This window comes from Galendromus occidentalis, unplaced genomic scaffold, assembly GCF_000255335.2.
Source record: "Galendromus occidentalis unplaced genomic scaffold, Mocc_1.1 scf7180000077533, whole genome shotgun sequence".
Lineage (NCBI taxonomy): Eukaryota > Metazoa > Arthropoda > Arachnida > Mesostigmata > Phytoseiidae > Galendromus > Galendromus occidentalis.
The window spans coordinates 218,530-236,551 of NW_003805521.1; the positions used below are offsets into that span (position 1 = coordinate 218,530).

General features: G+C 50.0%; 3 protein-coding genes across 5 annotated transcripts; all 3 read right to left on the minus strand.

The window, feature by feature from the left end:
- Window positions 1-841: 841 nt before the first annotated feature.
- On the minus strand, window positions 842-4,791 carry LOC100902145 (alpha-taxilin). Its single transcript, XM_018641441.1, has 10 exons — window positions 4,731-4,791; window positions 4,359-4,463; window positions 4,057-4,231; window positions 3,817-3,948; window positions 3,527-3,690; window positions 2,949-3,404; window positions 2,576-2,830; window positions 1,829-2,051; window positions 1,465-1,724; window positions 842-1,347 (listed from the first exon to the last, which is right to left on the minus strand). The coding sequence occupies exons 2-10, from the start codon at window positions 4,458-4,460 to the stop codon at window positions 1,273-1,275; spliced, it is 1,842 nt and encodes a 613-aa protein (XP_018496957.1). The 5' UTR covers window positions 4,461-4,463; window positions 4,731-4,791; the 3' UTR covers window positions 842-1,272.
- Window positions 4,792-6,585: 1,794 nt separating this feature from the next.
- LOC100902288 (uncharacterized) lies at window positions 6,586-8,943 on the minus strand. Its single transcript, XM_003748522.1, has 5 exons — window positions 8,733-8,943; window positions 7,785-7,842; window positions 7,265-7,572; window positions 6,771-6,855; window positions 6,586-6,680 (listed from the first exon to the last, which is right to left on the minus strand). Exons 2-5 carry the CDS (start codon window positions 7,840-7,842, stop codon window positions 6,586-6,588), a joined length of 546 nt encoding a protein of 181 aa, XP_003748570.1. The 5' UTR covers window positions 8,733-8,943.
- Window positions 8,944-10,799: 1,856 nt separating this feature from the next.
- LOC100909186 (uncharacterized) lies at window positions 10,800-13,858 on the minus strand. Of its 3 annotated transcripts, none has more exons than XR_001951238.1 (4): window positions 11,924-12,258; window positions 11,625-11,696; window positions 11,430-11,514; window positions 10,800-11,339 (listed from the first exon to the last, which is right to left on the minus strand). XR_001951238.1 is itself a non-coding variant. In XM_018641465.1 (4 exons), exons 2-4 carry the CDS (start codon window positions 12,161-12,163, stop codon window positions 11,293-11,295), a joined length of 372 nt encoding a protein of 123 aa, XP_018496981.1. In that variant the 5' UTR covers window positions 12,164-12,231; window positions 13,451-13,858; the 3' UTR covers window positions 10,800-11,292. The 3 variants fall into 3 exon arrangements, 2 of the variants coding, with proteins under 2 accessions (XP_018496981.1, XP_003748539.1); XM_018641465.1 differs by lacking the exon at window positions 11,625-11,696 and adding an exon at window positions 13,451-13,858 and having other exon boundaries at window positions 11,924-12,231; XM_003748491.2 differs by lacking the exon at window positions 11,625-11,696.
- Window positions 13,859-18,022: the final 4,164 nt, after the last annotated feature.

The window sequence follows — 18,022 nt, forward strand, 5'->3', positions numbered from 1 at the left end:
ACAGCGGAATGAAGTGGTGATAGCGAGCGCGACGGGGAGCGCAGCCCGAGGAAACGCGACTCCGAAACACGCAATCTCTTCCGCGGTGGCTGCAATCGGGCGGTGGGCGCCGGGACGCGCGGAGCTTGCACAACGTTCTTCGGTTTTCTCACATCAGTCAATCTGTCAAGTGGATGTCGCTGACTGCCATGGCACGCTTCAACGATTGAAGCGTTGAATAAATGTAACAAGTGTTGCAAGGGTCGGCCCAATTTGTCTCGGTGCACGTAGGGAACCTGGATCAAATGCTCACTTCGGACACCGGGTCACGGACAAGCTGAGCTCCGACTCGATCCCGCGACGGACACTCTCAGTTCGCATGCGGAGCCTCGAAGAACTCTCTGCACATCGTCTGTTCTGACGGAATACTAGCCACAGAAACAAGAATGCTCGGAGACGATGCTCACAAAGTCAATGGGACGAAGTATTCAAGTTCGTCGAGCGTATAATCATATTCATCTTGGCGAAGACGGCTCGATCCGAGACCTTGTAGACTGACTTAATTTCGGTCACAATCGAGTGAGTCCACCATGGAGTTCGTAGGATCTCCACAGAACTCCGATCGATCCCTCGCTCCATCGGAATCCAAGCGAGAGTATCCGCGACGACTTCCCACCAGCCCGAATACTGACGGGTCATACGACGTGGCTCTCTAGAAATGACCCCAAGCGATTTTCAAGCAGCGACCGTGGTCGGTGAAATTTATTTTATTAATTCTCCGACACTTCCCTTCCATAAGCGAGGCTTCCTGTACCCCCCCTGCGCCACTTCGACAAAAATAGGTATCCAACCAAAACCGTAAACGCACATTCGCAACGACTCCCTTCGGATGGTCACACATTTTCGCACGTGATTCGCGCTAACTCATGTTGTTCATACCCGCTTGTTCTTCTGATCTTCAGAATGGAGATCTATCCCCATGGTTGGGCTGATTCCGCGCTCCGATGATAGTCGTTTGAAAGGCGACCGCCCCGGATCAGCCTTACTAACGGGCCCGTAGTTTTCCATACCAATGATTGTTTCAGGCTATATAAAATGAGAGAGATTCAAACAATGCTCATTAGAAGGATCGAATGCCTATGAAAATCCTCGTGCCCCAGAGACGCGAATCATCTGTGTGGCCATGAGGCTTTCAGTCATCGAACAAGATTGAATGTTCCCTGGTTTCTCAGGGGCTCTCGATCTCATAAGCTCGAAGCTCCAACGGGACATTCGACTAGACTCCGGAGTCCTTCACTTCTTGCTCTTTTTCTTCGCGCCAACTTTCACTGGCTCGATGGATTCGGCTTTCGGACTCGATGACTCCTCCTGGAATTGAGAGTCAACATTCTAATTGAAGAGTTCTGGTGAATTTCAAGTTTCTCGACCGGGGCTGAATGACGCTCGCCCCTTCGAAAGGGAAATCAATTATTGCATGCGACTCACGGCGGTCTCTTGCTGTGGGTTCTCGTGGACCGCCTGCGTTTGAGCTCCGTCACCGGCAGCGGCTTCTTCCTGGATTTTGGCGATCTCCTTCTCGATGGCTTTCGCTTTCAGGTCCTCGGCCAACATTTCTAGCTGCATTTCTTTCTGCTTTTCTTGAATGGCTTTCTTCTGCGCTTCGATGTCGGCCTTCTTCTGTTCGAGCTCGGCTTCGAGCTTGGCTTTCTCTTCCGTGATGACTTTCGAGGCGAAATCTGATTCCACTGGAAATAAGAAGCCTTTTGGTTTCGGACCACGGAAGTGGATGCTAGAAGGATCCCTGGGATGCAGGAGCTCCCGAGATATAGCGAGCTCTGCTGTCACTCACTTCCCGCGACAACAGCACCATTCAACTTGAGCTTCTCTTGCAGCGACCGACAGAGTCTCGTGAGGGTTTCGACTCTGAGATCACTTTTGGTCTTCTCCTGAAGGACTCGTGCCGTTGCGACGTTCGATTCGGTCCATCGTTGCTTCCAATGCAGAGCTTCCTTCTCGAACCGGCGCGTCTGTTTCGACATCGCGTCGATCTCTCCCTTGAAGTCCGAGAACATCTGTGGGGAACGCGAAGAAAATATTGAGGATGGGCAAAAACAGCTTCTCGTCGCGAAAGGAGACCCGAAAGGAGTGTCTCCGACGATGCGGAACCCCTCGGGGAAGGTGTCAGCGACTGAGACTCGCAGCGAAATCGCTCCCAAATGCACTCAGATTTGTTCGAATGTCTATCTCAAGGGTCGTTTTCATCAGACAACGATTCGCCGTGGACGTTCAAAGGGGTAACGCTCGACTCATCACTGGCATCCGGTTCGACCCTGGCGCCCTTTGAGAGCTTGGTTTGCTCAGCGGCTGATGATAGACACCGTGCCACGTTCATAATGTCAGCCAACTCACAGAAAGAAAAATGAATATATATGTATCTATCTATCAAGGATTTCTTATCAGTTGATTGAGAAAATAAATTCAATTTCGACCTAGATGAGCCAATAAATTATTATCGATGTCTAGTGAGCCCTCTTCCGAGGACGATATCACATCGGATTCTCTCATTCCCGCCAGCATTCGGTCGAAGTGCACCCACCTTGTTACTCTTTGAGACAGCTTCCTGAAATTCCTCGTACTTCTCATTGTGGATTTTGAGCTGTTCGCGGAGTCCAATCTCATTCCTCAGAGAGGCCTCCAGCTGCTGCTGAAGCTGTTTGATCGTCGTTTCCATAATGACCTGGGACGTTTCTCCCTCCTTGGAGTCCTTCTCCCGGTGAAGTAGGCTCTCCCGGAGCTTCGCATTCGCGAGCTCTATCTCGATTGACTTCTGCTTCAGCATGTGCGACATGTGCTGCATTCCGAAATGGGGGAACGTCGTTATTCGAGCGTACTGATATTCTTTCACGCCTATTTTTTCGAACAGTTTTCCGACACAAAATAATCCGCTGCATTTCAACCTTAGCTCGAACCTTTTCCCAGTTCTCGTAGTGATTAACAAGGGTCCGCAGTTTATTGGCGAGTTGGGCGTTGTCCTCCCTGAGCTTCGATGAGGTTTCCTGGGTGTCGGCCATGAGTTCCGAGATGTCTGTTAGCGTGGTTTGGAATTTCCCGGCAATTTGCTTCCGTTTTTCGTCTTCCTCCCGACGACGGAGCAGGGATTCTTCTTTAATGGCACTGTTCTGCTTTTGAAGTTCTCTGCAGAGACCTTCCAACCTGTCTCTAGCCAATAGCATTCGGTTGCAATCCTTTTGGCCAGCCTGGACTTGCTTCTTCCATTTCTCAACCGTGCTCTGGGCCTCCTTGAGCTCTTCTAATGTATCGAAGTGCATCTCGCACAGCGCTTTCAGCTTCTCCTCCGCTGTTTCGTATTCGGTCAGACTCCTGAGAATGCTGTCCACGCCTTTCTTTTTGGACCCAGTTGAGAGCTTTCGGAAGGAGAGAGAAACTGTCACGATCTGCTCATTCTAAGGCTCCCGATTCCAGGGAAACCTCCGGAATCATGTTCCCGACCGCGACTCGCATCATTAACACTGCTTGTAGGGCTCACCTTCTTTGGTTCCTGCTTCGTGAGGTCTAATATTTTTTCCTGGATAGCTCGCTCTTTGTCTTTCTCAACAGGTGGTGGTGTTGCACTCTTGGACGAACGTTTTTCTTTGCTCATCGAAGGCGGAATCGAGGATCTGACTTCAGCTTCGGCCTCTTCCGGAGTGCCTGAGGGAGGAATCTCTTTTTTCAATGGCTTTCGCGACAATGATTCGCTTCAGGCATGTCCCAGATCGAGCTCGGGAAGAATTTGGTCACATGATACGCGAAAATGCGCGAGAACTCGAAACGTACATTCTTTGGCAGATTTCTGAACATCCAGGGACAGCGCTTCGAGTTTCTCGCTCATGTCTTTTTCCAGTTTGATGCATTCCGCCTCGTAGGTCTGTCGGTTCCCGAGTACCTCCTGGACGCCAGCTTTGATCTCTGGAAGAGATAGAGGAATTTGTTTTTCAAGCGGAGTAGGAACACATCAGGTTGTCTCGAATATTGAATTCGGTCGTGAATGGACTGTATGCGCTTAGTTCATCTCACCATCGGCCGTCTCCTTGCATTCGGAGAGAGTCTTCGCAAGACTCCGGACCCCTTTGTCGTTCATTCTCTCGTTTTCCAGGGCGCTTTTCTCGGCGGCGACGGTGGCTAAAGCCTCCAATCTTGCGAGCTCCTCGGCTGTGGGTGGGGTCCGCGGGGTGTCCTCCGCTACGTCCGCCTGTCAGAGCCCAGATATAAATTTGAGGACGGTCCGTATTCGACAGCGCACGTCCAGCGGTAACCCAGGGGAAGAATGAAAGCTGGCGGGAATCTCTCGACAGCTTGACATCCGCGGACATTCTCACCTTAATATTTTCCTGCGTCGGAGCATCGTTCTGCTTTTTAGCACTGCGTCGCGTTTTCGTCTTCGACTTCGATTTGTGAGCCGCGGGACTGGCTGCAGACATTCTCTGAAACCAATAGAAGGAATTGTCGATATCATTGGAGGTCCGGTGGGAGGTCGTCGAAGTTGACCCGTGAAGGAGCGAACGAAAATGAAACTGATATCGAAGGCGAATATCGAGGGCAGCTTCGGGGATAACGCATGGTCACCGGTGAACTATTCCCGGTGTCCAGCAAAGATTAGCGCCTGATTGCGAGCATGTAGAGTAGCCGGCCGAAATCGAGAAGAGATCCATGCGCACCTCCGTCCTCGATCGATTGTCAAGTGCGCTCACCGTGCTTGAAATTATCCGGATGCCGGCAATTGTGTTCCTGGTTTTTCAGTGAGAGAATGGCGCACTCCTTTTTCAGATGAGAAGATCTACCCTCTCTGTTAAAAATAGAGTTCTCTTCGATTGTGTGGTGCATTCGGGGAGAGGAGACCCAGCCTGAGCAGAGGACTTAGAGCCTCTCTCCGGCTTACTAACACTCAGATCCAGAATTCGACCGAAAGGCTTACACGGCTCGATGTCGTCTCGGAAGATAAACTGCGCGTGTACTAAGTAAGCCGAACGACTGCATGAATGGCGCTGTGCGAAGGATCGCATGCAGAAAGAAAGCGGCGGGAAATTCGAGAAGAAAGTATCTTCCGAAGGGAAAGTGGTGTTCATGATGTGGATGATCTTTGCCTCTTTCAGCGGCTCGGGGCAATCTCGAACTTGCTCAGACACACATTGATTGCGAGAATAAACCACTGAATCAGGATCACGGGGATTGCGCCGAAATGTATACACCAGAGGTGTCGCGGAGCTGGAACTAAACTCGAAGCGTCCAACTACATTCGGAGCTGAGGGATCCGAGGGGCTCCAGCAGGAATACTCCGACTTGATGGGGGTCGAATGCACCAATCCGGTGCCAGACGGGTCTACGTCGTCGACAGGGTCCGACGTGACTAGATGCTCAGCAGAATTAAGCCTCCTGCATTCTCGCGCATGAAAAATTAGGGCCTGCTGGAATCTAAGTCGCGCACTCAGATCACACACACTTGTAGCGTTTACGACCGGCGGACAGACGAACCGCTTGCCGGCCATTTGAGATTTCTACAAGCACGGCCTCTGAATTTAGCTTCGAATGACAACGGAGGGGTTAGAATCGGGGCCGGAATCGTAGGACCGGCGTGGGAATCGCTACAATCAGGCTGGAGAGCTCAACCGGTCGGGAAAACGTGGCGCCTGGGCGCCTGGAACGAGCGACGCAACGCTCAACTCAATAGCTTGCGTTCCTTCTCAGAGAAGGGCTAAAAAGTCTCATCTTAGGTGGGACACCTGTATGTATACTATTCATTGTGTTCAGTCAGCTCTCGAAATCTACGCAGATGTCCTTGTTCGAGCGTGACGTTTTATGTACAAATCTTTCCATTATCCAGGACGCCAATGCTCCTTACCTGGCACCTCGGCAACGGATGGTCGATGCCTTCAGGAGAGCTCACGTGAATGGCCAACGACTTCATGTGGTAAAGGGTTCCTTCCATCAAGACCTTCCACAAGCTGATGTGGGAGGAGGAATGAGAGTGGACATTCGGCGGACCAGAGGAACTCCGCAGGGGGACTCGTTGAGTTGCGTCGGGTTCTCGATCCTTCTCGTGGAGCCACCAAAGAAACTCTTTGAGGAGTTCCGAACCGGGACAGTAGCGATGTTTGCGGATGGTATGATCATCATGCATCAGAACAGGAATTAGATGCAAAATATGCTGGACATGGTTGGAGCTCATCTAGAGAGAGGAGGCCTACGAATTAGTCCATCGAAAACGGTTTTCATGAAAATCTGAAAGAGGGCCGCTGAGCCGAGATGAAAAAACACATGTAGAGGACGACCGCTCGAATTCGTAGCACCAGTTGCGAGATACCAACCTCGCTCGGCTAGAGGAATCTAACAGTGAAAGTTCTACTGCGCAATGGGGATGCAAGGAACATCCAATATTACGGATATTTATCTCAGCACCAGCAGAAATGGACTGAACTTCATCTTCGACCTGACTCCTCAACATGACCCTGCAGATCGTGGAATCAACATGAGTGAGAGAAGGGATTGCTAGGATTGTCTTCAGTTATGTGGTGACTTCGTCAAACATTTATTCACACTCGCATCCATTCAGGTCTTCGGGAAGCGTATATGGTGATGTTGAAAACTTCTTCCGACCGAGCCTGAGGTGAGGTTTTCGCCGAGGTCGACGTCAGGAATCTCCGCTGGAAAAAAACGCTGGTATTTTGGCTGGAGGGGTTCAATGTTTGTATTAAATTTCTCATGCACAGATCTGAGTGGCTCTTTCTGCTTACACAGGAGATTCACCGCGATGAGCGTTACGGCCAGTAGTCCGAGACCGCAGATTCCTCCGAGAGCCGTATATTTCACAAAAAGTTCCTGAAAAAGTAATCCCTAAACCAATCACGTCGATCTGGAGTGGGTTGATGGAGTCCTAGTGCTCCTGTCGTAATTGAAAATTGTTCATCTTAAGCTACGGTATTTCTTACTTGCTATATCCTATCTAATCCCTATTCCTGCCGACGCAGACGTCGTCGAACACCAACAAGCTCATCATGGCCCTGAGGGAAAGATCAGAAGACAATGAAAATTGAGTAGATGTGACGATCCACAAGAGAGATAGAGCCATGCACCAACATTTTCACAGGAGGGGAGGCAGTCCGGGTTCAATTCGAAACTCTCGACATGCGGAACGAAAGACGATGGATCCGATAAATATTGAAAAGAGTTTCGAGGGTTCAGGTTAGACAAGAGGGAGGAATCACCGTAGGGAAGAATAATGTTGTACCTTCGAATTTCGATCGGAGGGTTCGCCACTCCCTCCGATCGGTTCTTCCGGATCATATGTCGTCGCGTAGTAAATTCTCTCGGTCCAACCTCCGTCGGGAGGGAGGAATACGTCTCCGTCCCTGTCCACGACGACCTCCGCGTCGATGTTGTCGACGAAAAAAATCAAGAGCGAGGCTCCGGGCCATGCGTTCTGGAGGCTCCTGAGCGACAAGGTAGAGTTCTCACCGAGTCGGATCATCCTGACTTGATTAGATCCCAGGAGAGAGATGCTAATGTATTTTCGTCGATCGAATTGATTCCGTGGCCCTGTAAGAGAATGATGTTCGTTCGTATGATAGTCCGACTGGAGAGAGAAGACTGAAGACGTTCGATGTGGCAAGCTAAGCAGTAGCCAAGCCTAAGCTCGTGTCAGATACAGGAGTAAGAACCGGCAGTCGACCGCCGACCGAGAGTGGCTACGTAATTCTTCTCGAACTCTCCGGTCAAATGTCTCTTCACGAAGGTCGTCTTCCCCGTACCTTCATCACCGACGAGTACACACTTGGATGTAGGAACGTTGTCTTCACCGGAAGCCATCTGGAGACAGAGGAAAATCAGGGGTTAAGATAGCGAAAGCAATTCAATACAGTCTTCCGCCCCTGCATAATATGACGTTGCCCCTCGGAACATGGGTGGTCGGGTATAGATGAGGGATCGGAGATAATCACTCCGCCCCCTCATCAGATACAGGATCAGGCTTCATGATTTCGGAACGCTTTTTGATCCTCGAACTTCGCCGCGAGATCCTCGAAATCCTTAGGAGTAAGCCGGGCCGACGTTTTGCATGGCTTTCAGCTCGACGAGTCGAGAGCCTGAACGGCGCTCCCAAGTCGAATGCCGAATGGTCGTTTGGTTCGAGTAGGGGTTTTTGGCGCCATATTCGGGACGCGGAGTGCATCGCGCTAGATCATCAGCCAACAAGGTTCATTCGTCAGAGCCAAAGAACAAGATCATTGACCTCATCTAGAAACAAATCCAAAATCATCCTTTTTGGGGAAACTCAGAAAATCGACGAATTTCTCGAGAATTCGGAATTAGAACCGGCCACAGCCGGGTCCGACCATCATCACAGACCGAACTTAGTGAGTCATTAAATTGGTCCCATTAAGCGCTCCAGCTTCCATGACAACACCGTGGGCATGCAGATCTCGAGTCTCGAGATTGTGCCACATAAATATCTTGTGGATGCCTCCCCATCGAAGTCATGAAGACATTCGTCTGACGGCTCAGATATGACGCCCGTCCGCGATGGCCATGCCGGTCGCAGCCGCTGCCATTGGGAAGAAATAAGGAGAAAAGCTCGCAAAGAGAAGGACATCGCAACAACTTTTTATTTGCAAACTTCTCGAAAATTCTTTGCAGGGCTCTTCCCTGGATGGCGGCCGTCGGTTTGGCTCGCGGCAGGGGTGGAAAGCGCGACTGTGTACCTTTCTCGCGCCGGAAGGTCTCAGGTTTCCGCGGGACAAATCTTGCAGAGGGCTTCTCCGACAGCTTGGGAACAGGAATGATCTCAGTCAACTCCCCTCAGGTATCGAGGAAACTGCTCAAATGGCAGAAAATCGTGAACGACGGGTTCAGCTAGCGGCACACCACAGCAATGCTCGCTCCCTCACAGCCGCAGCAGTGGCTCAAGCTGTAGTAAGAGTGTGTTGTTCTTAGAAGTTTCGTCTGCTCCATCGGCGAGGGCGAGTGTCGACAACGTCGACCCCCACGACGATAGGCGGGCGCATGAAATTCGGCGCGTACGCTCGTACGATTGTACGGCGTACTTTTGTACGCTTGTACGTATGCTTAAGATAGCGTACAGATGTAAGTATGGGGAGACGCGTACAAGATAAACGCGGGGTAAAGTGCGACAAACATGGAGTCTTTTGACGGGAGAGTGTAGACAGTGTATAGGAGGCAGCTAACCACCGAGCACCATTCGACTCCTCTTCCGGGAATTATATGTTCTGCAAGCTTTCCACTCTTTCGAGTACTTGACTTTATCAATTTCATATTGCCATTGTGTTCCATTCGTCTTATAATCCGCAATCGAGCATGACTATCAGATTCATGAAAAGCCCTAATTTTCATTGGTCTGCAGGAAGACCGCGATAAATGACGCCTCCGCGCGCAGGTGAAGTGAAGGATAGAGCATAATCCAGCTCTGGGATTTTCCGGCGCCGTAGTTTACATTTTGATACATGAACACTGTACACCTCATCGTCGGTCATTGGAGAGCTTACCGACGGGCTGCATCCTACCGAACTCTTCCTTACCGAGTCTCCCAGATTGATTCCGATACCCGTATGGAAAAAAAATAGCTCAGCCAGAGCTCATCGGTGATACTTTTCTGCATTTGCCATCTGAGCACTGATAATAGTAACTCAATCACTCGATGATAACAGCTCCTCCAAAGAATGGAGATGGATTGCCGCCGCATTCGGAAGCTCGTCCCAAGAGCTCCATTTTCCCGCCTGGTTGAACTCTCTAGCTAAACTGTAGCGATTTCCACGTTGATTCTCCGATGCCTGCCTCGATCTCTCCTGAGGCTCAATTCGGAGACCGTGATGGTTAGCGTGTTTGGGTGACCGGCCCGCAATCCGTCTATCCATGGGTCAAAAACGCTTCGAGGGTCATTGAATTCGGTTGAGGATTCGGGGGTCAGAGGGGTGACCCATCTTCGCGAAGCAGAATTAAGCCTCCTGCATTCCCGTGCATGAAAAATTAGGTCCTGCAAGAACCTAAATCGCGCACTCAGATCCCACACACTTGTAGCGTTTAAGACCGGTGGAATGACGAACCGCTTGCCGGCCGTTTGAGAGTTCTACAAGCACGGCCTCTGAATTTAGCTTCGAATGACAACGGAGGAATTAGAATCGGGGCCGGAATCGTAGGACCGGCGCGGAGATCGCTACAATCAGGCTAGAGAGCTCAACCAGTCGGGAAAACGTGGCGCCTGGGCGCCTGGAACGAGCGACGCAGCGATCACCTCAATCGCTTGCGTTCCTTCTCAGAGAAGGGTTAAAAAGTCCCACCTTAGGTGGGACACCTGTATGTATACTATTCATTGTGTTCAGTCACCTCTCGAAATCTACGAAGATGTCCTTGTTCGAGCGTGACGTTTTATGTACAAATCTTTCCATCATCCAGGACGCCAATGCTCTCTACCTGGCACCTCGGCAACGGATGGTCGATGCCTTCAGGAGAGCTCGCGTGAACGGCCGACGACTTCATGTGGTAGAGGGTTTCTTCCATCAAGACTTCCCACAAGCTGATGTGGGAGGAGGAATGAGAGTTGGCATTTTGCGGACCAGAGGAACTCCGCAGAGGGACTCGTTGAGTAGCGTCGGGTTCTCGATTTTGCCCGTGGAGCCACCAAAGAAACTCTCTGGGGAGTGCCGAACCGGGACAGTAGCGATGTTTGCGGATCATCATGCATCAGAACAGGAATATATTCAGCTTTATTTCAAGGATTATTTCGTTATATTGTATTGTGTGTTGCATGGTCGAGTCTAAGTCCTCCCACCAGGCCGGCCGGCGCCAGCTGCTCATGGTGCCGAGCACCGACGCAGCGCATCCGCGTTGGACATCGAGCGACAATCTCTGGGCGAAGAATCGCCCCAGTCGCTCGTCGCCGGCGCCTTCTCCAGAGCCTCACCGACCTGGGTGATCAGAGCCACGGTCAAGGAACCGGGCCCTCCCATTGTTTCGAATGCAAGCGGACTGAAATGGTATTCAGTTTCAGCTCAGCGTATTTCCGGCTCTTCGCAGCCTCAGGAATTAGATGCGAAATATGCTGGACATGGTTGGAGCTTATCTAGAGAGAAAAGGCCTACGAATTAGTCCATCGAAAACGGTTTTCATCGTGGAATCAACATGGGTGAGAAAGGATTGCTAGGATTGTCTCCAGTTATGTGATGACTTCGTAAAACATCTATTCACACTCGCATCCATTCGGGTCTTCAGGAAGCGTATATGGTGATGTTGGGAACTTCTTCCGACCTAGCGTGTGGTGTGGTTCTTGCCAATGTCGACGTCAGGAATCTTCCCTGGAAAAAAACGCTGGTATTTTGGCTGGAGGGGTACAATGTTTGTATTGAATTTCTCAGGCACAGATCTGGGTGGCTCTTTCTGCTTACACAGGAGATTCATCGCGATGAGCGCCACGGCCACTAGACCGAGCCCGCACATCCCCCCGAAAGCCGCATACTTGACACAACGTTCCTGAAAAAGTAATCCCTAAACCAATCACGTCGATCTGGAGTGGGTTGATGGAGTCCTAGTGCTCCTGTCGTAATTGGAAATTGTTCATCTTAAGCTACGGTATTTCTTACTTGCTATATCCTATCTAATCCCTATCCTTGCCGACGCAGACGTCGTCGAACACCAACAAGCTCATCATGGCCCTGAGGGAAAGATCAGAAGACAATGAAAATTGAGTAGATGTGACGATCCACAAGAGAGATAGAGCCATGCACCTACATTCTCGAAGGAGGGGAGGCAGTCCGGGTTCAATTCGAAATTCTCGACATGCGGAACGAAAGACGATGGATCCGATAAATATTGAAAAGAGTTTCGAGGGTTCAGGTTAGACAAGAGGGAGGAATCGCCGTAGGGAAGAATAATGTTGTACCTTCGAATTTCGATCGGAGGGTTCGCCACTCCCTCCGATCGGTTCTTCCGGATCATATGTCGTCGCGTAGTATAATCTTTCGGTCCAACCTCCAGGGGGAGGGAGGGAAACATCTCCGTCCCTCATCACGGCGAACTCCGCGTCGATGTTCTCGACGAAAAACACCAAGCGCGATACTGAAGACCACAGGCTTTGGAGATTCCTAGCCGGCAGCCTTGAGTTCTCATCGAGCGGGAGCATCGTTACTCTATGGGATCCCAGGCGAGAGACGCGAACGTATTCTCGCAGATTGAATTGTCTCTGTGGCCCTGTGAGAGAATGATGTTCGTTCGTATGATAGTCCGACTGGAGAGAGAAGACTGAAGACGTTCGATGTGGCAAGCTAAGCAGCAGCCGAGAAGGAAGCTCGTGTCAGATATAGGAGTGTGATAACTACACCAACTATGGGGAATGGCTTGAAGGGAGGAATGGCCGACTTATTTCAGCTCACTAATTTATTGGGCGAATACTCGATTGAACTGAGCGTCGCGCGTGCCGTCGGCTACGACACCCAACTCTCGACTGACGTCATCAGGGCCTACGGTGACGATCATGCAAGGTGCACCTGACCACAGACGTCCCTGATAAATTTCGCCTATGAAATTCGACCACAGCTACCATTTTTGATCTCCCGATCAATTGGAATGCCTAATCCTAACCCTGATGAATGGCCTGAGCGAATGCCTAATTCCTATGGAAACGCCTGTTATTACGTACCTAACTCTATGACGTTCTTATGGTTCACGATCCTCAATGATGGAATCATGAATTCATACTTTGACGCTAACCCAAGGAGAATCTGCGATTTCACGACTTCCTGATCTAAGCCTAATCTGATCGCCATGTGCTCCTTCCTCCGCGCGTAAAGTTCTACATCGTCATCCTTCCGTTGGTGATCCTTGATAAACTCCTCCATCAATTTGCCTGCATCTTCCTTAGGCACATACGCCTCCTCGAATTCCTTTTTCCACTCCTCGAAGCTATTTACCTTGCTGCCATAAGTCTTATACCAAAATGCCGCGGGACCAACCAACTTCGTGAAAAGCACACTCTGAGTGTACGCCTCGGACCATCTGCCAACCTTTCTTGCCTAAATCAACCTATCTAGCCATTCGTCGGCTTCAGCAACAGTACCTTCCCCTGAGAACTCGCCCAGCGCAACGGCTGTATCTCTCACTTTATCCCTCGACCACACCGGTGGTGGAAAATCCTGATTTTCCTGCGCATTTTCTCCTGATGCTTCATTTGCGAGCGCTCGCTTGAAGCATTCCACTAACATGGACGCCAATTTGACCTCCATTCTGAATTTTCCTGAAGATATTTCGGCTGACTTGCTGAATCACGTGGTCGTCGCCTGCACACACGCGAGCCTGAGTCCCAAATTCAACTCCACTTCAAGTATCCCACCGCTGCCTTGTGATAACTACTCCTACTATGGGGAATGGCTTGAAGCTTGAAGGGAGGAATGGCCGACTTATTTCAACTCACCAATTTATTGGGCGAATACTCGATTGGACTGAGCGTCGCGCGTGCCGTCGGCTACGACACCCAACTCTCGACTGACCTCATCAGGGCCTACGGTGACGATCATGCAACGTGCACCTGACCATAGACGTCCCTGATAGATTTCGCCTATGACAGGAGTAAGAATCGGCAGTCGTCTCTTGCAGAACGCGAGAGCAGAATGTTTACAGACCAGGGAATATCTATCGCGTATCGAGAACATTGAAGCTACAAACCTAAGATGCCAAGAGGCCGAAGGAACTCCGAAAAACACCCGCTTCTCGACTGGAATGGAGCGCGCGAAAACCGCAACCGACGATCCCCAAGAATGTCGACATTTTGTCCTCAAGTAAGCTCTGGGACGATCGTAGACCGACGGAGGGAGCTATCGTCTGGAGTAAGAGCGTGTTGTTCTTGGAAGTTTTGTCTGCTCCATCGGCGAGGGCGAGCGTCGACAACGTCGACCCCCACGACGATAGGCGGGCGCATGAAATTCGGCGCGTACGCTCGTACGATTGTACGGCGTACTTTTGTACGCTTGTACGATTGTACGGCGTACTTTTGTACGCTTGTACGTATGCTTAAGATAGCGTACAGATGTAAGTATGGGGAGACGCGTACAAGATAAACGCGGGGTGAAGTGCGACAAATTTGGAGTCTTCTGACGGGAGAGTGTAGACAGTGCATGGGAGGCAGCCATGTTCCACCGACCACAACTCGAATCCTCGTCCAAAAATTATATGTACTGCAGTCCTTCCCCTCTTCCGAGTTTGGAGTTCGCTCGACTTTATTAATTTTATATTGCCATTGTGTTCCATCCGTCTTAGAATCCGCAATCGAACATGACTTTCAGATTCATGAAAAGCCCTAATTTTCACAGGTCTGCAGGTGATAAATCGGAAGACTGCGATAAATGACGCCTCGGCGTGCAGATGAACTTAACGATAAAGCATTATTCAGCTCTGGCTTATTCCGGCGCCGTAGTATACATTTTGATACATGAACACTACACACCCCATCGTCGGCCATCGGAGAGCTTCGCGACGGGCTGCATGCTACCGAACATTTTCTTCCCGAATCTCTCAGTTTGACTCTGATATCCTTATAGAGGAAATATTGTTTAGCCAGAGATAATCGGTGATTCTTTTCTGCATTTGCCATCGGCGCACTGATAATAGTGACTCAATTTGAGAATTGTTTTGAACCATTTGAGAATTCTACAAGCACGGCCTCTGAATTTAGCTTCGAATGACAACGGCGGGGTTAGAATAATCGTAGGACCGGCGCGGAAATCGCTACCATCAGGCTAGAGAGCTCAACCAGTCGGGAAAACGTGGCGCCTGGGCGCCTGGAACGAGCGACGCAGCGCTCACCTCAATCGCTTGCGTTCCTTCTCAGAGAAGGGTTAAAACGTCCCATCTTAGGTGGGACACCTGTATGTATACTATTCATTGTGTTCAGTCACCTCTCGAAATCTACGCAGATGTCCTTGTTCGAGCGTGACGTTTTATGAACAAATCTTTCCATTATACAGGACGCCAATGCTCCTTACCTGGCACCTCGGCAACGGATGGTCGATGCCTTCAGGAGAGCTCGCGTGAACGGCCGACGACTTCATGTGGTAGAGGGTTTCTTCCATCAAGACTTCCTACAAGCTGATGTGGGAGGAGGAAGGAGAGTTGTCATTTGGCGGACCAGAGGAACTCCGCAGGGGGACTCGTTGAGTTGCGTCGGGTTCTCGATCCTTCTCGTGGAGCCACCAAAGAAACTCTTTGAGGAGTTCCGAACCGGGACAGTAGCGATGTTTGCGGATGGTATGATCATCATGAATCAGAACAGGAATTAGATGCAAAATATGCTGGACATGGTTGGAGCTCATCTAGAGAGAGGAGGCCTACGAATTAGTCCATCGAAAACGGTTTTCATGAAAATCTGAAAGAGGGCCGCTGAGCCGAGATGAAATAACACATGTAGAGGACGACCGCTCGAATTCGTAGCACCAGTTGCGAGATACCAACCTCGCTCGGCTAGAGGAATCTAACAGTGAAAGTTCTACTGCGCAATGGGGATGCAAGGAACATCTGATATTACGGATATTTATCTCAGCACCAGCAGAAATGGACTGAACTTCATCTTCGACCTGACTCCTCCACATGACCCCCCAGATCGTGGAATCAACATGAGTGAGAAAGGATTGCTAGGACTGTGTTCACTTATGTGGTGACTTCGTCAAACATTTATTCACACTCGCATCCATTCGGGTCTTCAGGAAGCGTATATGGTGATGTTGGGAACTTCTTCCGACCTAGCGTGTGGTGTGGTTCTTGCCAATGTCGACGTCAGGAATCTCCGCTGGAAAAAAACGCTGGTATTTTGGCTGGAGGGGTTCAATGTTTGTATTGAAGTTCTCATGCACAGATCTGTGTGGCTCTTTCTGCTTACAAAGAAAGTTTATCGCGATTAGAGTTACGGCCACCACACCGAGCCCGAACATTCCTCCGAAAGCCGCGTACTTTACACAACGTTCCTGAAAAAGTAATCCCTAAACCAATCACGTCGATCTGGAGTGGGTTGATGGAGTCCTAGTGCTCCTGTCGTAATTGAAAATTGTTCATCTTAAGCTACGGTATTTCTTACTTGCTATATCCTATCTAATCCCTATCCTTGCCGACGCAGACGTCGTCGAACACCAACAAGCTCATCATGGCCCTGAGGGAAAGATCAGAAGACAATGAAAATTGAGTAGATGTGACGATCCACAAGAGAGATAGAGCCATGCACCTATATTCTCACAGGAGGGGAGATAGTCCGGGTTGTATTCGAAATTCTCGACAAATTCTCTCGGAACGAAAGACGATAGATCCGATAAATATTGAAAAGATTTTCGAGGGTTCAGGTGAGACAAGAGGGAGGAATCACCGTAGGGAAGAATAATGTTGTACCTTAGAATTTCGATCGGAAGGTTCGCAGTTCCCTCCGATCGGGTCTCCCGGATCATCTGTCGTCGCATAGTATATTCTTTCGGTCCAACCTCCGTCGGGAGGGAGGAATACGTCTCCGTCCCTGTCCACGACGACCTCCGCGACGACGTTCTCGACGAAAAAAATTAACACCAAGGCTACGGGCCATGCGTTCTGGAGGCTCCTGAGCGACAAGGTAGAGTTCTCGCCGAGTTGGACCATCCTGACTCGATTAGTTCCCAGGCTGGAGACGCGAACGTATCCTCGTAGATCGAATTGTATCTGTGGCCCTGTGAGAGAATGATGCTCGTTCGTATGATAGTCCGACTGGAGAGAGAAGACTGAAGACGTTCGATGTGGCAAGCTAACGGAAAGTTCCCGACATGATGAGCGAGTTTGGGGCTTAAACTTGACTGAAATCTTAGTCTATTCGAGACTAGAAAAAGCCCAGAATATTACGTCCTTATGAGCATTTTTGAGCGAAAACCGAATTTCTGTTAATTTTCCCATAGAGCCCATATAAGTCCCATAGAATGCTTCCTGCTGCCATCTGATGATATGAATATGTTATCTATATGCTCGCAACGCTCCGGGAATGTGTCGATTCGAATCACTCGCTATCCAGGGTGGTTTCGATTTCCCTTTCCTCAACTTGCGCGCGGTCGGAAGTCGGAACGTTGAATACTGAGGAAAACTCAAACCAATCTCTGCTCCTCGCTACGAATTATATTGGAACTTCGGGGGACAATGTCTGCGAGGCTTGATACGCTGATCGCTCTGTTACAGCAGAAGTTCAATGCGCTCGCTGTGAGCTCCGACGCTGCCATATGCCTGTATTCGAAAGTCACATTGAAAATGTGCGGGAATTCTTCGATTACGAATTTATCAGCAAGGTTCTCCAATACGTCGATGAAAATCCAGGGCACGGGATCAAAACAATCAGGAGGAGATCCCCTCGCGTGAAACACATGTACTATTTTTCTCGATTTCGGAACTACAAGGCTCGTCAAGGTACTAGAGCCGATTGCCTGAAGAAAATTGCTCAACACTGTAAGGAGAGGTTCGATGAATTTAGGGCTAACCTCTTGGTTGTTCACGATCGAACGATACGAATGTGGGCCCTGCAGAGAGCCCGAGAGTTGGAGCTAGAGAGTTTCCGCGCTTCTCACCATTGGATTAGTTGCTTCAAGCACATATATCGAATAACATCAAGGAGAATCACAAAGTACGTCACTTACAAGAACGAGCGAAAGCGGGAGGATATCGAGAGCAAAGTGATAGAATCGATTCTGGATTTCACCGATAATGGGCAGCCTCGATACAACCCACCGCAAATCCTCAACACGGATCAGTCGGGATTCCAATATCTCATTCAAACGAATCGAACCTTGTCATTAACCGGGGAACGCGCGACCCGAGCTGCCATCCAAGCGATGCACCCCTTGACGCATAGTTACACCATCCAACCGCTGCTGAACATGTCGGGTTCTCTGATCGGACGTGCCTTGAATGTGCCTTGCACATGCAGGAGGTGCAAGGCACATTCGGACCTCTTGTCGCGCCTACCGTTTCGAAGTACCGGAACCTTTTCGTCACG

Coding starts and splice junctions, on each gene's coding strand:
- LOC100902145 (XM_018641441.1), bottom strand. CDS start 4,460: ATGTCTGCAGCCAGTCCCGCGGCTCACAAATCGAAGTCGAAGACGAAA. Junction 1,725..1,828: donor TGGTGCTGTTGTCGCGGGAA/GTGAGTGACAGC, acceptor TCTTATTTCCAG/TGGAATCAGATTTCGCCTCG. Junction 1,348..1,464: donor ACCCACAGCAAGAGACCGCC/GTGAGTCGCATG, acceptor TCTCAATTCCAG/GAGGAGTCATCGAGTCCGAA.
- LOC100902288 (XM_003748522.1), bottom strand. CDS start 7,842: ATGGCTTCCGGTGAAGACAACGTTCCTACATCCAAGTGTGTACTCGTC. Junction 7,573..7,784: donor TGTACTCGTCGGTGATGAAG/GTACGGGGAAGA, acceptor ATTCTCTTACAG/GGCCACGGAATCAATTCGAT. Junction 6,681..6,770: donor CATCGCGGTGAATCTCCTGT/GTAAGCAGAAAG, acceptor GTTTTTTTCCAG/CGGAGATTCCTGACGTCGAC.
- LOC100909186 (XM_018641465.1), bottom strand. CDS start 12,163: ATGCTCCCGCTCGATGAGAACTCAAGGCTGCCGGCTAGGAATCTCCAA. Junction 11,515..11,923: donor CCTCCGATCGAAATTCGAAG/GTACAACATTAT, acceptor TTACTTTTTCAG/GAACGTTGTGTCAAGTATGC. Junction 11,340..11,429: donor CATCGCGATGAATCTCCTGT/GTAAGCAGAAAG, acceptor GTTTTTTTCCAG/GGAAGATTCCTGACGTCGAC.